Genomic DNA, 17,580 nt, shown 5'->3' with positions numbered 1-17,580 from the left:
TGGCCCGCACATTGACTTGATAAATTGAGCAGCATATGAAGTAGTTTACACTGAATGCTGTTCCTCATTTAACCACTAGAGGGCAGCAGCACTCTGAGTGACATCACTGCGTGTGACGTTTTACCCCCAATTTTCTAAAATGGCGACAATGAACTAAGAAAAGTTGACTGTGACGGCCAGCGCTTCAATGAGAGGTGGAAATTTGACTATTTCTTTATTGAAATAGGCAACAACTGCGTCTGCCTCATTTGCCAGGAAAGAGTGGCTGTTTTTAAAGAATTCAATGTCAAGCGACATTATCAAACAAGACACGCTGACATTTATGACAAGATTGCAGGGAAGGAACGCAATGAGAAATTGAAGAAACTGGAAGCTAGTTTATCGTCACAGCAGCAGTATTTTGCAAGAGCCAGAGAGTCAAATGAGAATGCCACAAAGGCTAGTTACGAGGTAGCAGCACTGATCGCAAAGCATTGTAAACCTTTCACTGAGGGTGAATTTATTAAAGAGTGCGTGATGAGTATGGTGAAAAAAATTTGTCCTGAGAAGCAGCATGAGTTTGCCAAAGTCTGCCTGGCATGTAACACTGTGGCGCGCAGGATTGAAGAAGTGTCATCAGACATCAAAAGACAATTGGGAGCCAGAGGAAAGGAGTTTTTTTTCGCTGGCTTGTGACGAAAGCACAGACGCCTCTGACACTGCTCAGTTACTCATTTTTTTGAGGGGAGTGGACAATGAAATGAACATTACTGAAGAACTACTGGACCTCGCGAGCTTGAAAAACCAAACGAGAGGAACAGACTTATTCTCTTCTGTTTGCGCTGCCGTGGATGACATGAAACTCCCGTGGAATAGAATTTCTGGGATTATTACGGATGGCGTACCATCCATGACAGGTGAACGAAGTGGATTAGCAACACTAATAAGTAACAAAGTAAATGAAGAATGTGGTAAAGCTGTAAAACTACATTGCATCATTCATCAGCAAGTTCTGTGTGCCAAACATCTGCAATACGAATATGTTATGAAACCGGTGATAAAGGCCATCAACTATATCCGCTCCAGAGCGCTATGCCACCGCCAGTTCCAACAGTTTCTAAGCGGGATTCATGCAGAATATGGAGATGTTGTCTATCACACTGACGTGCGATGGCTCAGTCAGGGTTCTGCGCTGTCACGCTTCTTCTCTATCAGGGAGCAAATCGGTAAGTTTTTGGCGGAAAAGGGACAACCTATGCGAGAACTAAGTGACCCAATTTGGCTGGCTGATTTGGGTTTTCTAGTTGATATTACAAAGCACCTTAATGTCCTCAACACTAGTCTCCAGGGACCAGACCCAGTCATAAGCCAACTATATTCACACATAAAAGCCTTTGGAACCAAGCTGCAACTGTTTGAAAGACACCTGTCGCAGACCCACCCCAATACGGCACACTTTTCAGCGCTGCAAGAAATAATGACCACATTCCCACAGCGCAATGTCAGTGCCCAAACGAGGAAGTACGCATCAGATATTTCATCTCTTGCTGGAGAGTTTAAACAGCACTTTCAGGATTTTGCAGCTATCGAGAAGGAGATCGCTTCATTTTCCTCACCTTTCTCCGTGGACACAGATGATGTTTCAGACCATTTGCAGCTTGAGCTCATTGACGCTGAGAGCCGCAGTGGGCACCAGCAGCTTTCTCTCACCAACTTTTACCGACAGCTGGACAAGGACCGGTTTCCAGAGATTCGGGCATTTGCTAAGAAAATGCTCAGCTTGTTTGGGTCGACGTATTTGTGTGAGAAGACATTCTCGGTTATGAACTTAAATAAGAGCCGTGTGAGGACACGCCTAACGGACACTAACTTGCGAGACATTTTACGCATCAATACCACTGCCTTTGAGCCAGACCTGGCCTTGGTGCTGGATTCCAGATCCCAATATCACCCGTCACATTAATGCAGGCAAGTCATTCAATATTTAGAATTATTCATATGTCATTTACAGTAAGTCTCTGAATTGATTTCGTTTGTTTGGATCAAAATCAGTCAGTCAGGTTATCATTTCACTTCAGAATAAACTTTTAAAAGTTCAATCAACGTTTATAGTTATTGATGTCATATTTCAAATGAGCCTTGCATTATTGTTATTTTCTCATTTATCTGATATTTTATTCAAAAGTTCTGTAAACAAATAACTGCCATGTTGTTATATTTCATTTTTCAAATGTAATTTGCACTCAAGAGTACAATTACTTCTGTTTAAGAAAAAAAGTTAGTGAATATTCAACTGCATGTGAATTGCATGTTTCAAATTAACCAAAACACATGTTTAAGACTGTTGAAATTATAATAAAAAAGCAAATATGAAACAGAATGGCTTGCTGAAATATGTTTAAATATATTGTTGTTGTATGTAAAGAACCTCAGCCAAGGTCGGCCCCCCACATTTTTACCACACCAAATCCGGCCCCCATTGCAAAAAGTTTGGACACCTCTGACCTCAACCTTTCATGGGCCACAACAAGTCTATCAGCCAGGCGCATTGCTGCCACCTGTCGGATTGGATGCGAACTGTAGATAATCACAGAGTATAGAGGGGATAAAAAAAAGGTGATGTATGTATGGCGGCCGCCGGCCGTCCAGAGCACTGGCCGTTCTGTGATCCTCCAGAAGCTACAGATTACCAGTCCGCCCCTGCCTACGTCAATTGTGTAGATCCATGGAGAATTTATTTATTTATTTTTTTGGGGGGGGGGGGGGGGGGTATCCGGGAGACTTTATTTAATTATTATTATTGTTATGTGATTAACTTAGTACGTAAATTGAGCACTTCAGAAATCGGTCCTTCGAAAAAGTGACACTTGGACAGTCAGCAAATCCTTCTGGCTGCTTCGCTGACGAGAACCAATCATAGGCCCAAACTGCGTTCCATTATTCTAATCGCGCGCACTCTTCACGTGTACATGGAGTGCTTGGAGAGCCTTTGGTTGCATTTGCAAAGCTGTGAAAACAAAAAGCAGGCCTTATCCACACCGGGGCAGACCGGAGCGCAGCAAACACACTTGCCTGTTTTTGCCAGCAGATTGAATTAGGTGAGTAATGGTTTCAATCGTTTTAATATTTTGCGATATAATAAAGTTACTGCCGTTCGTTGCAGCTCGTGTTGAACACTGCCAGAGCTAGCCAAATCTCCCGTGAGAAAATAGCTCCCATTAAGTTGGCGTCAAGCTTGTGTATTTAGCGGTAATATAAACGAAGAAACACTCTGTTGAGTCAAATTAAGCGGTATGCTCTCGGATGGAGGGGGGCGCCTCGCATCGATCCCGTCGTCCGCCTGAGACGCGTTATTTTCGACTGGGACTTGAACTGACGGCCGGTATACTGACAAATGGGGAGCTCTGTCGAATTGATAGCCAAAGCGCTACTGAGCATGCGCATGGCAACCACTTCCTTCCAGGGGTGCTCACGTGTCTAACTTTTGTCAAGTGGAGATTCCTTTTTGACTATGACGCCGTTCCTGCTATAGACACTACTCACAAACGTCACACAATGACGTCGCTGTATCCATAGTAGTATAGTGCAATTCATGGAAGTGCTTTCAGACGCTGTAAACTCATTGGATGTGTTGCATAAAAGACGTTATGTGGAAAATCTTCGGTCGATCCATTCGCCAGATCCATATTTGATGCCTAAATCGATATTTTTCGACACGCTGTCTTCGCCGTCTCTGCCTGAAATCTGCTACCCTGACATCTACAACTATCTTGTCCACAGAAACTCGGCCTATTCTCACGAAATTTTGAAAAACTTTAAGAGCAGCACTCTAAGCAACATTACCCCGTGTGACCCTTTTCTTCCAATTTTCTAAAATGGCGACAATCAATAAAAAAAAAAAGTTGACTGCGATGGCCGACGCTTCTAGAATAGGTGGATATTGGACTATTTCTTCAATAAAATACGCAACAACTGTGTCTGCCTCATTTGCAAAGAGACAGTCGCTGTTTTCAAAGAGTTCGATGTGACGCGATATTGCCAAACAAGACACGCTGACATGTACGACAACATTACAGGGAAGATACGCAGTGAGAAATGAAAGCAACTTGAAGCTAGTTTAATTTCACAGCAGCAGTATTTCGCAAGAGCCCGAGTGTCGAAAGAGAACGCCACAAAGGTGAGATTGTTGAAATTATTAATTTGAAAAAATAATAATAAAGCAAATGTGACACACAGAAGGGCTTGCTTTGTTTAATTATATTGTTCTACGTAAATCAGCCAAGGTAGCCCCCCACATTTTTACCACACCAAATCTGGCCCCCTTTGCAAAATGTTTGGACACCCCTGTTTAACTGATGATCCGTAGACGAGGCCAGCTTCTTTCACTTGTTACCAGCTAAATATTATTCAAAAAATAATGATGGTGGAAGAAATAAGCATCTTGAATTTGAAACTGTATGTTGTCGGTGATTAGCCTCGCAATGATCTTAATTGTGGTTGTCAGCCCAAAACCCTCTAAATATATATTAAATGCATCTTACCAGATATACAATGACTACTACATAATCTATGGTGATCGTTTGGTGCCCAGTTTTCTCGTCGAATTGCAGCAGTCCATCTCGCTCTCCTCTCCGGGTCTCTCGGAATACGGTAGAACTTCAAGTCTCTCCGTCTATCTTCTCTGTTAATGCAACCGACCGCCACACACGCCTTCACCATTTTGATTATTAATGTTAACGAGCAGAAAAACACGCTATAATAGGAGGAATTTACGTAGCGGTAATGCGTCAACACCAGACCCGGCTGCAGAAAGAAATTACGGGGGGGCATTACATTTTTTGGGGGGGGCACACTTCTTCAACGTAAATTTAGCCGTAACAGTGGCGTTTTTACCCGTTATATTTCCTGATGATAGTGTCAGTCAGTGTAACTGCAGGAGGTGGCAGCACTATCCCTTCATGTTGACTTTTGGCCGCGTCTTTGTCATGGCTTGAGTTCGTCTTTAGTTTCTTGAAAAAAACACGTATGTCCATTCCAATTTGAATTAGCAACGGAGGAGCCGCTCAATTGCCATTTCTGTAACCGGAGCAATCCCTATCCAGTCGCAGTACCCAATGGCCGGCTACTCAGCCCGCCCCTCTTATCTGTGATTGGCTAGAAATTGCCTACATTCGCTGCTCAGATTGGTTGAATTGAATGAGGACCGACCAAGGTAGGATGACGAGAGCAGTGTTTTTCAACCTTTCCTGAGTCACGGGACGTTTTTACGTTGGAAAAAATCTCGCGACACACCACACCAAAATGTTCCAAAATTACTTTCCGTACAGTATATTTAATTATAAAATAATTTCTCAGTATTTGTACTTACTCAGTGTGAAACTTTTAGCAATTAGGCTTGAAAAACTATCAGACAGGGGACTTGAGCAATGTCTTTAAGCACATCAGTGCTGGTCGTCTCGCTGACAATGGCTTTGCAGGCAGGTAGTATTAACGTCTCTGCCACAGTTTGGAACTTTTGGGATTTAGCAACAAAGTAACTGGCTTTCTGGGCTTTCCTATTTACCTTTGTAGTTTTTCTCAAAAAAGTTGCCCATTTCTCTGTGTTTTCACAAAGGCGTACAAAATAGTCCATCGACTTGTTCTGAAGCGACAGGCGTTCGTTTGGAGATGACGTTTAAGCTTGTATGGCGCCAGATAGCCGCTCGTGTCGCGTTCAATAACTGCTCGGTTTTCTAGCCCTCTCCCACCTTGCTGTCCTCGATAATGTGTTGGAATAAAACAAAGAGGGAGGATCAACGGTCGTCACATATGGATAACATGAAAAGGATACTTTTGTGTATATCGACACTTGACGAGTCAAATAATGAACAGTAGACGTGCTGGGGTCCACATTGTTGCGGAGAGCAAGGTGGCTGATGGCTAGAAATCCGAGCAGCTCTTGAACGCAACACGACTCGTCTGCACACAACCGAGAACTTTTTGCTTACTCCTTCCTTCCTACTGCAACTTTGCCCGACGATGTTAAAAAAAAGCAACATTGGATAATTTCTCGCGGCACACCTGACGATCTCTCACGGCGGCGGCACAATCGGTTGAAAAACACTGGAATGTAGGGTTCATCCTCTCCGTGTGTGTATGTTTTTGTGGAAGATAAAAAAAAAACATTACACAATTCAGTTTAATCGAGCTAGGGCGGGCACGGCCGTCCCTCAGGGCGGGCACGGCCCCCTAATGCCCGCCCATGCCGCCGGGTCTGGTCAACACGACGAGTTGACGGACAATATGGTGCGGGGGCGTGGTTGTGACGTCATGTGAGTAGGGTCTATATACCAATAGAATACATTAAACAGTCAACAAAACATGTCAATGTTGTTTACAATTTATAGTTTTATTTTTTTTTTAATGTAATTCATGCCCCTGTCAGTGCTTCAGCCTCCTCAAGTTTGGCTCTCACGTCTGGGATCTCCTGACGACACAGGCATACTCTTGGAAGGGTAATTACTTGAAGGTTTACAGCAACACCTGGAAAAAAAATCGTTTTGTCATTTTATTTTGAAAAATCAATAACATAGATCATTTATTTAGCCACATTTGGGCTAGCTTTAGCATCTTTAGATCGGTAGGGGCTATCCCATAACCTAATATCCAGTTTTAGCTATGTGGAGAGCATGGAAAATATATACAACCATGTAATCGCATTCTCTCAAATAGAAAAATCACGATGCTGGACTTAGGCTTACCACTCTCCGTCTATCTTCTCTGTTACTGCAACCAACCGCCACATACGCCTTCACCATTTTGATTATTAATGTTAACGAGCAGAAAAACACGCCGTAATAGGAGGAATTTACGTAGCGGTAATGCATAAACACTACGACCTGACGGACAATATGGCGCGGAGGCGTGGTTGTGACGTCATGTGAGTAGGGGCTATAGACCCCACTGTAATGTTGTTGTACATGTCAGCGTGTCTTGTTTGGTAATATCGCGTCTCATCGAACTCTTTGAAAACAGCGACTGTCTCTTTGCAAATGAGGCAGACACAGTTGTTGTGTGTTTTATTGAAGAAATACCGTATTTTTCGGACTATAAGTCGCAGTTTTTTTCATAGTTTGGCTGGGGGTGCGACTTATACTCAGGAGCGACTTATGTGTGAAATTATTAACACATCATTATATCATTTCACATGTTATTTTGGTGTTTTGGAGTGACACTGATGGTTTGGTAAACTTGTTAGCATGTTCTTTATGCTATAGTAATCTGAATAACCCTTAGTAGCTATGTTACGTTAACATACCGGTCACGTTCGCATTTCGTTGTTCATGCAGCATGTAACATTACCATACTGTACACTTATTTAGCATGTTGTTCTCAATTGTATTTTTATTTTAAATTACCTTTCAATATGACATATCTATTCTATGTGTTGGATTTTATCAAGTAAATTTCCCCCAAAAATGCGACTTATACTCCAGTGCGACTTACATTTGTTTTTTTCCTCTTCGTTGGGCATTTTATGGCTGGTGCGACTTATACTCAGGTGCGACTTATAGTCCGAAAAATACGGTAGTCCAATATCTACCTATCCTTGAAGCGTCGGCCATCGCAGTCAACTTTTTTTTTATTGATTGTCACCATTTTAGAAAATTGGAAGTAAAGGGTCATATGGGGTAATGTTGCTTAGAGTGCTGCTCTTAAAGTTTTTCAAACTTTCGTGAGAATAGGCTGATTTTGTGTGGACAAGATAGTTGTAGATATCAGGGTAGCAGATGTCAGGCAGAGACGGCGAAGACAGCGGGTCAAAAAATATCGATTTAGGCATCAAATATGGATCTGGCGAATGGATAGACTGAAGCTTTTCCACATAACGCCTTTTATGCAACACATCCAATGAGTTTACAGCATCTGAAAGCACCGGGGCTTCCATGAATTGCACTATAAATTGTATGACAAATTGAAACCATTGAGAATACGGATAAACATTGACAGACAATATGGTGGCCGGATACAGCGACACGTCATTGAGTGACTTTGGTGAGTGGGGTCTATTGTTGTCGCTGCAGGTGAGTACATTTCTAAAGTACTTTCTTTTTATAGTGCCTTTTTACGGAAGCGTATTGCATTCACATTAAAAAAAAATTAAAATGGGGGGATGTTTTTTAAATTAATTTTTTTGTTTAACATCCGTTTTTCTGAGTAATTTATTTTTGAGGTCGTTTCTTGAATTTATTTTTTTCCCCCAACTTTGTTTTTCTGAGTAATTTATTTTTGGGTTTGCTTTTGTAATTAATTCTTTTCCCAACTTTTTTTTTTTCAAAATAATTTTTTTTTGGGGTTGTTTTTTGAATTAATTTGTTTTATTCCAACCTTGTTTTTCAAAATAATTTTTTTGGGCGGTTGTTTTTTGAATTAATTTGTTTTATTCCAACCTTGTTTTTCAAAATAATTTATTTTCGGGTTTGTTTTTTGAATTAATTTTTTTTCCAACTTTGTTTTTCAAAATAATTTATTTTCAGGTTTGTTTTTTGAAATAATTTTTAATGTAAAATAAATAGCACACCATAGTTTAAAGAAGCAGAATAGATACACAACGCCATCTTATCACGGAAGCCCAACGTGTGCGTCACGAGCAAGATTGACGAACCAACTCTGGCAATCAGTTCTCCCGACAACAAACAAGGACAAAGACCAGCGCGCTTTGTCCTAAAACAAGTAGCGCCAGCCCGGATAACAAAGTTGATAGCGGGCGCTTCGGACGTCAAGACCAGCGTCAGTCGCTGTGGCAACCACGTCCCATCCACGCACGAACCTAAACTGCCCAAAGCCGGCCACAGAGGGAAGGTCCCAAAACCTTTGGCCTGGCCAAACAATTTACAGTCTTGCTACTGTAATGCAACTTCATTTATGAAATATACGGTGAATGCTTCCCGCACTGCAATGGCCTCTCGCGTTGCGTTGTTGGCAGAAAGTCTGCTAACATCAGGGAGAGGATGGCAATCAACATTAGCTTTGGCATTCGGTGTTTCAGCTGTTCCTGGTGTGGATTTCCTAATGTAATTGTGAAGAACACAAGATGCTTTGTACAGCTGAAAGCAGCTTTCATCCAGGCGCAATTCGTTGAAGAGCCGGTGGTATTCACCGAGCTGGCGGTGCTGTCGAATTTCGCTGTGAACCCACATCCTGCCCTCTCCTTCGGCAAACTTTTATGAGTAAATATAGAGCAGCAAGTCTCACGGTCATCGACATCTTCTCTATGCTATTTTCACCGATGCGTCTTAATGGTTTCACCGGATACACAACAAGGGCTGAACCGGAAATAGTTCAGTCTCGCGGGCTGACTTCTCGAGACCTCGGTGTGAATGCTTTTGGCGACGGCAACGCGCGCGTTACGCATTGTCACGCGTTATTTCACGGCCGGTGTGAATGTAGCTTAAGAGCTAATAATTATGATGATGTTACTTAAACATTACTCAAGCCAAGCTCTTCTATTTTAATGCATACATTGCACTACCCTCCCCTCACAATCCCATCACGGTGCTGGCTGCCAGCCGGGAACCTGGCAGCCACAGTAATAGGGTGGTAGGTGGGTCCCACACATTTTCCTTATGGCGTGGCTCCTGGGGTGCGGCCGCGGGAGTGGGGTGGGGGGTCGGGGCTCTGATCTTGCATCGCCCCGTGGCAGTTCCTCGGCGTTCTCCTGCCTCAGCCTTCCCCTCTTCTCTGACTGGACATCCGCCCTGCGCTCCGTCGTGGGTCGCTGGCTGGGCGCTGGTATATCAGCGGGATGTTGCCTGCACCGGCGGGGGGCCCTGCCCTGCCTTGGGCTTGGTGGGTCGCTGGGAGTCCCGTGGCGTGCCGGTTGGGGGGCTGCGGCTGTGGCTGTGGCTCGTGGCCCGGGTGGGCGGGCGGGCGGGGGGGTAGACGTGGGGTTGGTGGTGCGTCCCCTCCTGCCATCCGTGAAGGCCGGTTGATGGGTGCGCGGGTGGCCCGGGGGACCACCCTGGATCCCGGGGGTGGGGGGGTGGGGGTGGGGCGATGGCTCCTTTGCTGGGCTGCGGGAGGAGGGATGTCTGCGCTTGACCCCCCGCCCACCCTCCCTCCCCGGGCTGGATGGGTGGGGGCCGTGGCCCTGGGTTGGCGCCCGCCTGCGTGGCTGTCGCGCGCCCAGTCGGGTGCGGTAGGGCATGCTCGGGTTGGGGGGTCCTGGTGCTGGGATTGGCAATGGGCCGGCGTAGGGTTGGTCGCCAACGGGCTTACATTCATAAGAGATTCACACGATTACTGGGTTCTAGATTACAGAACTGATTTGTGTACACTCTACCTATTTCAATCACTTAGCTTATAGACACCCCCGTCCCCTTCTTTCACTGGCCAATAGGCCCCCACATGGTGTAAACCGGAAATACATCTCGCTGACGATGGCAGCAGTATATCAATAATTAGTCTAGATGTTCTATGTATTTCTTGTTGTTGTTTGTGTATGTTTTTTTTTCTTTCTTCTCTTGTGTTGTTTTTCTTCTGTCCCCCCATAATCCCTTCCTGTCCGCTGCTTTGTCATAATAAAAAGGTATTTTGAATGATCACAAAGGGACTATGTCAGACTCTCAATGTGAAACATTAAAACTGTTCAGACAACCCGGGCACTTAGACCTCCATTCTCTGTGTCAAACAGCTGAACAGGACAGGTAAAAAAAAAAATAAATAAATAAAAATAGCTAATACTACTACTAATAAGAGCTAATGTTAATTAAAGGACCCTTATTGTAAAGTATTGCCTAAGTTGTACTTCTACAGTGTTTTGTGTTGACCAACATGTAATTTAGATGTTTAATCATAAATAAAAATGTGAATGAAAATAATACAATCGTTCAATTTCCTCCCTGCTGACCGCCAGAGGGCGGTGCTGACCGCACTGAATGATTTCTTTGAAGAACTACACTTCCCAGGATCCTTATGGGCGAAAAGATAACGCTACAATCCCACTGTTGATTTTTTCCCCCCGAATAATGTCAGAATATAGATTGACTTGTATAAGAGAAACATTTTTATCTTGAAAGGAAAGTTGTAATTTGGGCTGTTTTTGTTTTTTTATTTTCGAACTCGGAGGGCTTTACGGTGTGATTGGGCTGGAGACTGTCTTTCCCATCATGCAATCTCGGTTGGAACTACCAAAGATAAGACTGGCCAAGGTAGAACATATTTTTCTTCGTCTGTGGCTTGTCCTTTCTCTATTTCAGTCACTTAACGAAACCGAAGTCTCGACGACGTTTTTAGCATTAGCCACATTACGGACTCAAACATCAGTTTTCGAGTCTTACCACTCGATGATGTTTTGCGATATATTTTAGCCTAGCCTAGCCTAGCCTAGCCTAGCCTAGCTGACCAACTGCTAACAAAGCTGCAAGGCACGTTGTCAATCGTTCAGAAATCAAGTCAGGAAAATGTCAGCGAGAACGACATCGGCTGCAGTAAAGTTCCAGGAGGAACTTTGTGGAGTAAAAGAGGAGCCCCCACGTCAGCAACCCTCGACTGTGTGCGAAATAATGCACGCAAAGGTTGTTCTTCACAGACTAGAAGGTTGGTTCACGTTCGATGCTACGTATTGTATATTGTACATGACGGAAGACCGATCCCGGTGATGAGAATTCATTTTTCATGTTAAAAGTAGTGCTGTCAATGCATTCGAATTTTTAATCGCATTTTACATAGTTACTTCGTGGTTAACTTTTGTGTGGGTGGGGGGGTGCGTGTGTGTACACACGCACATACAGTGGGAAGAACAAGTATTTGATACACTGTCAATGGGAAAACCCATTGGTATATCGATTATATATATACAGTATGTATATTGATCCCCCCCTTTCCCCATGACATCACTTATCGCAGTTAATGGTAAAAAACAAAACAAACAAAAAAAACCCGCAAAATTATGTCACCCCGGTGTAGTACCGAAATCTGCGATACGTCAGAATCTGTGACGAAGGAGGGCGATGTTGCCGACTGCAACGACGATGAGGAATCCAAGAAGGCCGCTTACGCTAACGGCGTAAACTGCCATTTGCTAGTGATGGGCGATACCAGTGATTTTGGATTCGATCCGATACCAAGTAATACCAAGGCCAGATATTGCGATCCCGATCCGATATCGAAACCGGAAGTTAATATTTTCTATACAACACATATATATTTGTATACACAACCCTGCAGAGTTCTCAGCCATTCTGATGATATCTAATGTACAACTACAGCAAGCACTCAAAAACTATTAAAAGTCTGTTTGTTTCAAGTATGCATTGCAATGGAAAAACTGCTGCTTTCAATAACTAGCAAAGCAGTTTCCCTACAAACTCACAAACCAATCCATCAACAACAAAATCCTGATTAGTCAGTCTCACTCTTTAACCCTGACCCTTAAATTCATATACGCAGAACATTTCCCTGCAACACGTTGTATTTGATCAAATTTTAATCTACCTAAGTTAAATATTTTTGATCTAATTAAAGAACGAATTGTAGCATGTTACTGCCCTTTAATAGTAGATCGTTAAAAACAAATCCAATAAACAATAGTCACTTGCAATTAAAAGAAAAAAAAAAGTAATAATAGTAAATATTAGAAATACAGTAAGGGGTGTTGTGTCTATTTAAAATGTTAAGTAATAATTTATATATATTTTTTATACCCAACTTGCTTGGTAGTAGTTTACTTGACTATCCTATGGAATGTTATGTGGGCTGATTAGTCCTCATTCTATCAAAAATTAATAAAATGGAGACTCACATTTAGGTTACAGTAATACTTCAGTGTTAAATATGTCACTATGGTCATTTTACCTTTTTTATATAATACGGTATGAACTTTGCTTTTGACAAACAAGATGTAGCTAAAGTAGTACAAAAAGTGTGCACAAAAATATAACAAAAAAATAGACAAAGACTATATAATATTGTTTATTAATTCCAAATATCGATACTTTTGCTTGGGGATCGATACCTAAAACTCAACGCGCTGGATCGAAATATCGATATTTTGGTATCGATCTTCCCATCATTACCATTTGCTACGTAAATGAGGCTTTACGCTCGCTACAAGTTGCCGAGGTTTATATTCTTATTTATATGTCAGCTTCAAAAAAATCACACATAAATTATGGATTTTTTACGTTTCGAAAATTTCTGGTTGAATATATTTGTTACTTTTGATATTGTGAAATAGTGAGCTGCAATAAATTGCTATTATTCTTCTTATTCTTCCTGACGAGGTAACTGTGTGAATATCCCATTCATTGAATTATATTTATCGTATGACTTTTGACGTTGTTAAACTCTGTGCTCTAATAAATTACATTACCGAATTGTATTTTTGAGATTATGAAATTATTCGCACTTATAAATTAAAAGGAAATTGTGATACCTCTCTATTTTGTCTAAGAACAATCAAGTCACTCTTAAAGCTCTTTGCTGATCTTCTGACACTATCCCTACTCCCTCTTACTATATCTCCTCTCAACTGGACCCTCAGAGTCTCTACGTTTCATTATCACATATTCTGATAGGTGCAGATGTGGCTGTCGGAAATTGTGATCCTCCCCAACTGTAGTGGCGCCGTAACATTGACCCTTGCGAAAGCCGATTAAACCAATTTTCAGGGGGTCTAATTGAGGGGAGATGTAGTATGGGGTGAGGTCAGAAAATCAGCAAAGAGCGTTAGCAGTGACTTGGGCAAGAGCATATGGAAAATACAGTGAGATCAATCAGTGACCACGGCGTATACATTTATGTCATTGCTCTTATACATTTTAAATTGTGAATGGATGTGTGTGTAAGGAAGAGTCATAAGTTAAAAGAATAAAAGTGTAAGTCAAACAATTCCATAATATCACAAATACAATACAGTACCTAATTTAGAAAAGCGCACATTTTCACAACGTCAAGAGCCAGACATTTTATGTAATTTATTAAATGGGATATTTACACAATAACCTCATCATGATAAAGAAGAATCGCAATTTATTACAGCGAACTTTCATAATGTCAAAAATTCACATGAAAAATGCAATTTTTTTTTAAAGCAGACATTTTCATAATAATGAGGTCATTAACCAATGTCATGACGTTTATACCGTGAAAGGGAAAATAAGCCTCGGCAACTTATAGTGAGCCTCGTTTACGTAGCAAACGACAGTTCACGCCGTTAGCGTAAGTGGTCTTCTTCGATTCCTCTTCGTCGTTGCTGTGGGCAACATCGCCCTCCTTCGTCACAGATTCTGACGGATCCCAAACTGCTTAACTTGGGCCTCCTCCCCTCCATTTGTTCCTGGGTCAAGGAATTGCTGACTAAACGCTCACAGTATGTTAAACTCGGCCCTACGCATCCTCTACAATCAAACTGAGCGCTGGAACCCTTCAAGGCTCGCTAGCGTCTCTATTCCTTGTATACTCATGACTGCAAACCTGTCCACTCATCAAACACCATCTTAAAATTTTATGACGACACAACTGTTGTTGGTCTCATCTCCGGAGGTGACGAATCCGCCTACAGAGATGAGGTACAGCGACTGTCAGCATGGTGCTCGGTAAACAACTTGGTTCTAAATACCACCAAGACCAAGGAATTAATAGTGGACTACAGGAAGGCGCGTGACTCGGAACCGGGGCGTCTCTGGGTAAACGGAGTATGTGTGGAACGTGTAAAGTCCTTCAAATTCCTTGGTGTCCACCTCTCTGATGACCTCTGCTGGTCAGCTAACTCCTCGGCCATGGTGAGGAAAGCTCGCCAGAGACTCCACTTTCTGAGGGGCCTGAGGGGTGACCACCAGGGGATAGGAACTGATGATTGCCTTCTACCGAGCAGCTATCGAGTCCATCCTCACCTACTGCATCTCAACGTGGTATGAAAACTGCTCGGTAGCAGACAAAAAATCACTGCAGAGGGTGGTGAAAGCGGCTGAGAAAATTATTGGCTCCTCACTATCACCACTGGAGGACATTGCGGCTGTGCGGCACCTTAAAAGAGCTAAGAACATTATTAAAGACTCTTCCCACCCGGGTCATCACCTCTTTGAACTGTTGCCCTCTGGCAGGAGATAGAGAGCGATGAGAACACGTACAACCAGACTCGAGCTTTTTTCCCAGTGCCTCCCGTGTTCTCAACACTGAACTCCACTAATTGTTCATGATGCTGCTATGTAGCGACTCTTGCACAATAATTTATCCATGTTCTTTTATTTAGTCGTATGTTTAAGTTGTGTGTTATTTTACAGTCTTGTGGGTGTTTTATGGTACCACAGAGTAGCTTTCCAATTTCGTTGTTTGCTTGGCTTGCAATGACAAAAGAATTGAATTGAATTGCAGATTTCTGTACAACACCGGCAAAGCATGGGAGAAAATGACAGTAAATATAAAATAAGCACGGAGGGGCTGAAAACGAACATTAAGTGAAGGGAAAATGTAGCTCTCCATGCGCGGTCAAACTTTTTTTTTTTTTTTTCACAGCGGCCTTTCCTAAAACTTGACTTTGTCGCAAGCATGATGCCAAGAGGTATGATGCTCTCAGTGCATTCGGTTTTGTTGCTAGCGTTTAGCCACATACTATGCTGAATGGACTGTGTTGTAGGTTCCTCTTCTGGCTTTTTCCCTGTAAAAAAAGCTGTCCAAAGACATTGTCGCTTGCAGCACTAAGCCAAGAGCAGCTAATGTTACTGTTTACATTGCAGGGTTTATCCTAAGATTTTTTGAAGCCGTGGTGGTAGTGGTGTGCTGCATCGGAGGCGGTCAGCCCCACCAGGTCGTGCCGCGGCAAAATTGTTTCATGAGAAATGAGAATTTCTTTATTAACAACATAATTTTTTTCCCCAATAAAAACCATAAAAAATGTTGAATTAATCGTACAAGAATAAAAGTCGAAAACAACTTGTGGTTTAGAATCGGTTTTACAAATTGGGAAATCTAATATTTTGCCTCATCTAAATCAAATTATAATCGAGACTGATTTATACTAATGCTTTGTCATAGCGTTCAGCGAACGTACATGTATGCAAAGTGAGTAGCGGCTTATGGGCTACATCACCCTCACATAATAACACAACTTTTTTTGTGTAGTAATAGTACGACTTTAATCGAGTCGTTCTTTTTTTATTTTTATTTTTTATTTTTCTTATTTGGGCCTAATTTTCTGTCGTGCTATATCACCACAACAATAATAGTTTAACAGTAAATTAAAGGACCCGTACGTTGACAACTTTTATCTTTCCAAAATACTCATCTGAAATTACAATCAGTGACGTCGGCAACGAGCAAATGCTTTGCTAGCACGCGACGATTCGGGTCAAAGACACACCACAAAGAACTTAAACGTGCCGTCAATATTAAGTATTGTATTTGATTGCTATTTCAGACAACTTCTGGCAAATAGTGCATAAATAATGAGCTAAATATATTCAAATAGACGTCATGTTAAATTATACAATTTAAAAATGATTAATTAGAATGCATCTTATGAATCTAGAAAAAACAACCATCTGATTTGCAAGACGTGGCTGCTTTTATTATGTTGTGGTGGTGACTTCATTGACTGACGTTGGGAGTGGTATAGACCCTACCCACCGACGTCACAAAATCACGTGATCGCTGTATTGTTCCGCCCCCTTGTCCGTCATTTTGTGTCTGTATTATCAATGGTCTCAATTGATCGAGCAATTTATAATGCATTTCATGGAAGACCCGGTGCTTTCGGATGCCGTAAACTCACTGGATGCGTTGCATAAAAGGCGTTATGTGGAAAAGCTTCAGGTTATCCATTCGCCAGATCCATATTTGATGCCTAAATCGATGTTTTTCGACCCCCTGTCTGCGCCGTCTTTGCCTGACATCTGCTAGCTACCCTGATATTTACTACTATCTTGTCCACACAAAATCAGCCTATTCTCACGAAAGTTTGAAAAGCTTTAAGAGCTTGGAGGCTTATAAATACTTCGTTGCTGGTTGGGTGAAACAGGTCCTCGTCCACGAAAATTCGGCAGGAATCTATCTTGTGCTTGGAAAGGTGAGTTACGAAATGTTCAATTCAAAATCTTTTGTTCTTGCTAACATCCACTGTCAAGTCTAATGTATTTCATGTCATTTGTCAATAGAGTTAGGGCTTTTAATGTTTATATGGTTTAGCGATAGCACTCTCACTACATACACACGTGTATGTTGTCGGCGATTAGCCTAGCAATGATCTTAATTGTGGTTGTCAGCCCAAAACCCTGTAAATATATATTAAATGCATCTTACCAGATATAAAATGACTACTACATAATCTGTGGTAATCGTTTGGAGCCCAGTTTTCTCGTCGAATTGCAGCAGCCCATCTCGCTCTCTCCTCTCCGGGTCTCTCGGAATCCGGTAGAACTTCAAGTCTCTCCGTCTATCTTCTCTGTTATTGCAACCGACCGCCACACATGCCTTCACCATTTTGATTATTAATGTTAACGAGCAGAAAAACACGCCGTAAATAGGAGGAATGTACGTAGCCGTAACAGGTAAACACGATGTGTTGACGGACAATTGGGCGGCACCAGTCAGGAGGGCGGAGTTGTGATGTCACGTGGGTAGGGT

General features: G+C 42.3%; 1 protein-coding gene across 1 annotated transcript in view; it reads left to right on the top strand.

Annotated features, from left to right (window-relative positions):
• Positions 1-11,111: 11,111 nt before the first annotated feature.
• The window catches only part of LOC130928053 (gastrula zinc finger protein XlCGF26.1-like), a 30,746-nt gene continuing 24,277 nt past the window's right edge, over positions 11,112-17,580 (top strand). Inside the window, exon 1 of the mRNA XM_057854259.1 lies at positions 11,112-11,556. Coding sequence (XP_057710242.1) covers positions 11,421-11,556 — 136 coding nt within the window. The 5' untranslated portion in view covers positions 11,112-11,420. The remainder of the gene's footprint in view (positions 11,557-17,580) is intronic.

This window comes from Corythoichthys intestinalis, chromosome 13, assembly GCF_030265065.1.
Source record: "Corythoichthys intestinalis isolate RoL2023-P3 chromosome 13, ASM3026506v1, whole genome shotgun sequence".
Lineage (NCBI taxonomy): Eukaryota > Metazoa > Chordata > Actinopteri > Syngnathiformes > Syngnathidae > Corythoichthys > Corythoichthys intestinalis.
The sequence above is the reverse complement of the archived record's forward strand: the minus strand, read 5'-3'. Positions and strand labels throughout refer to the sequence as shown.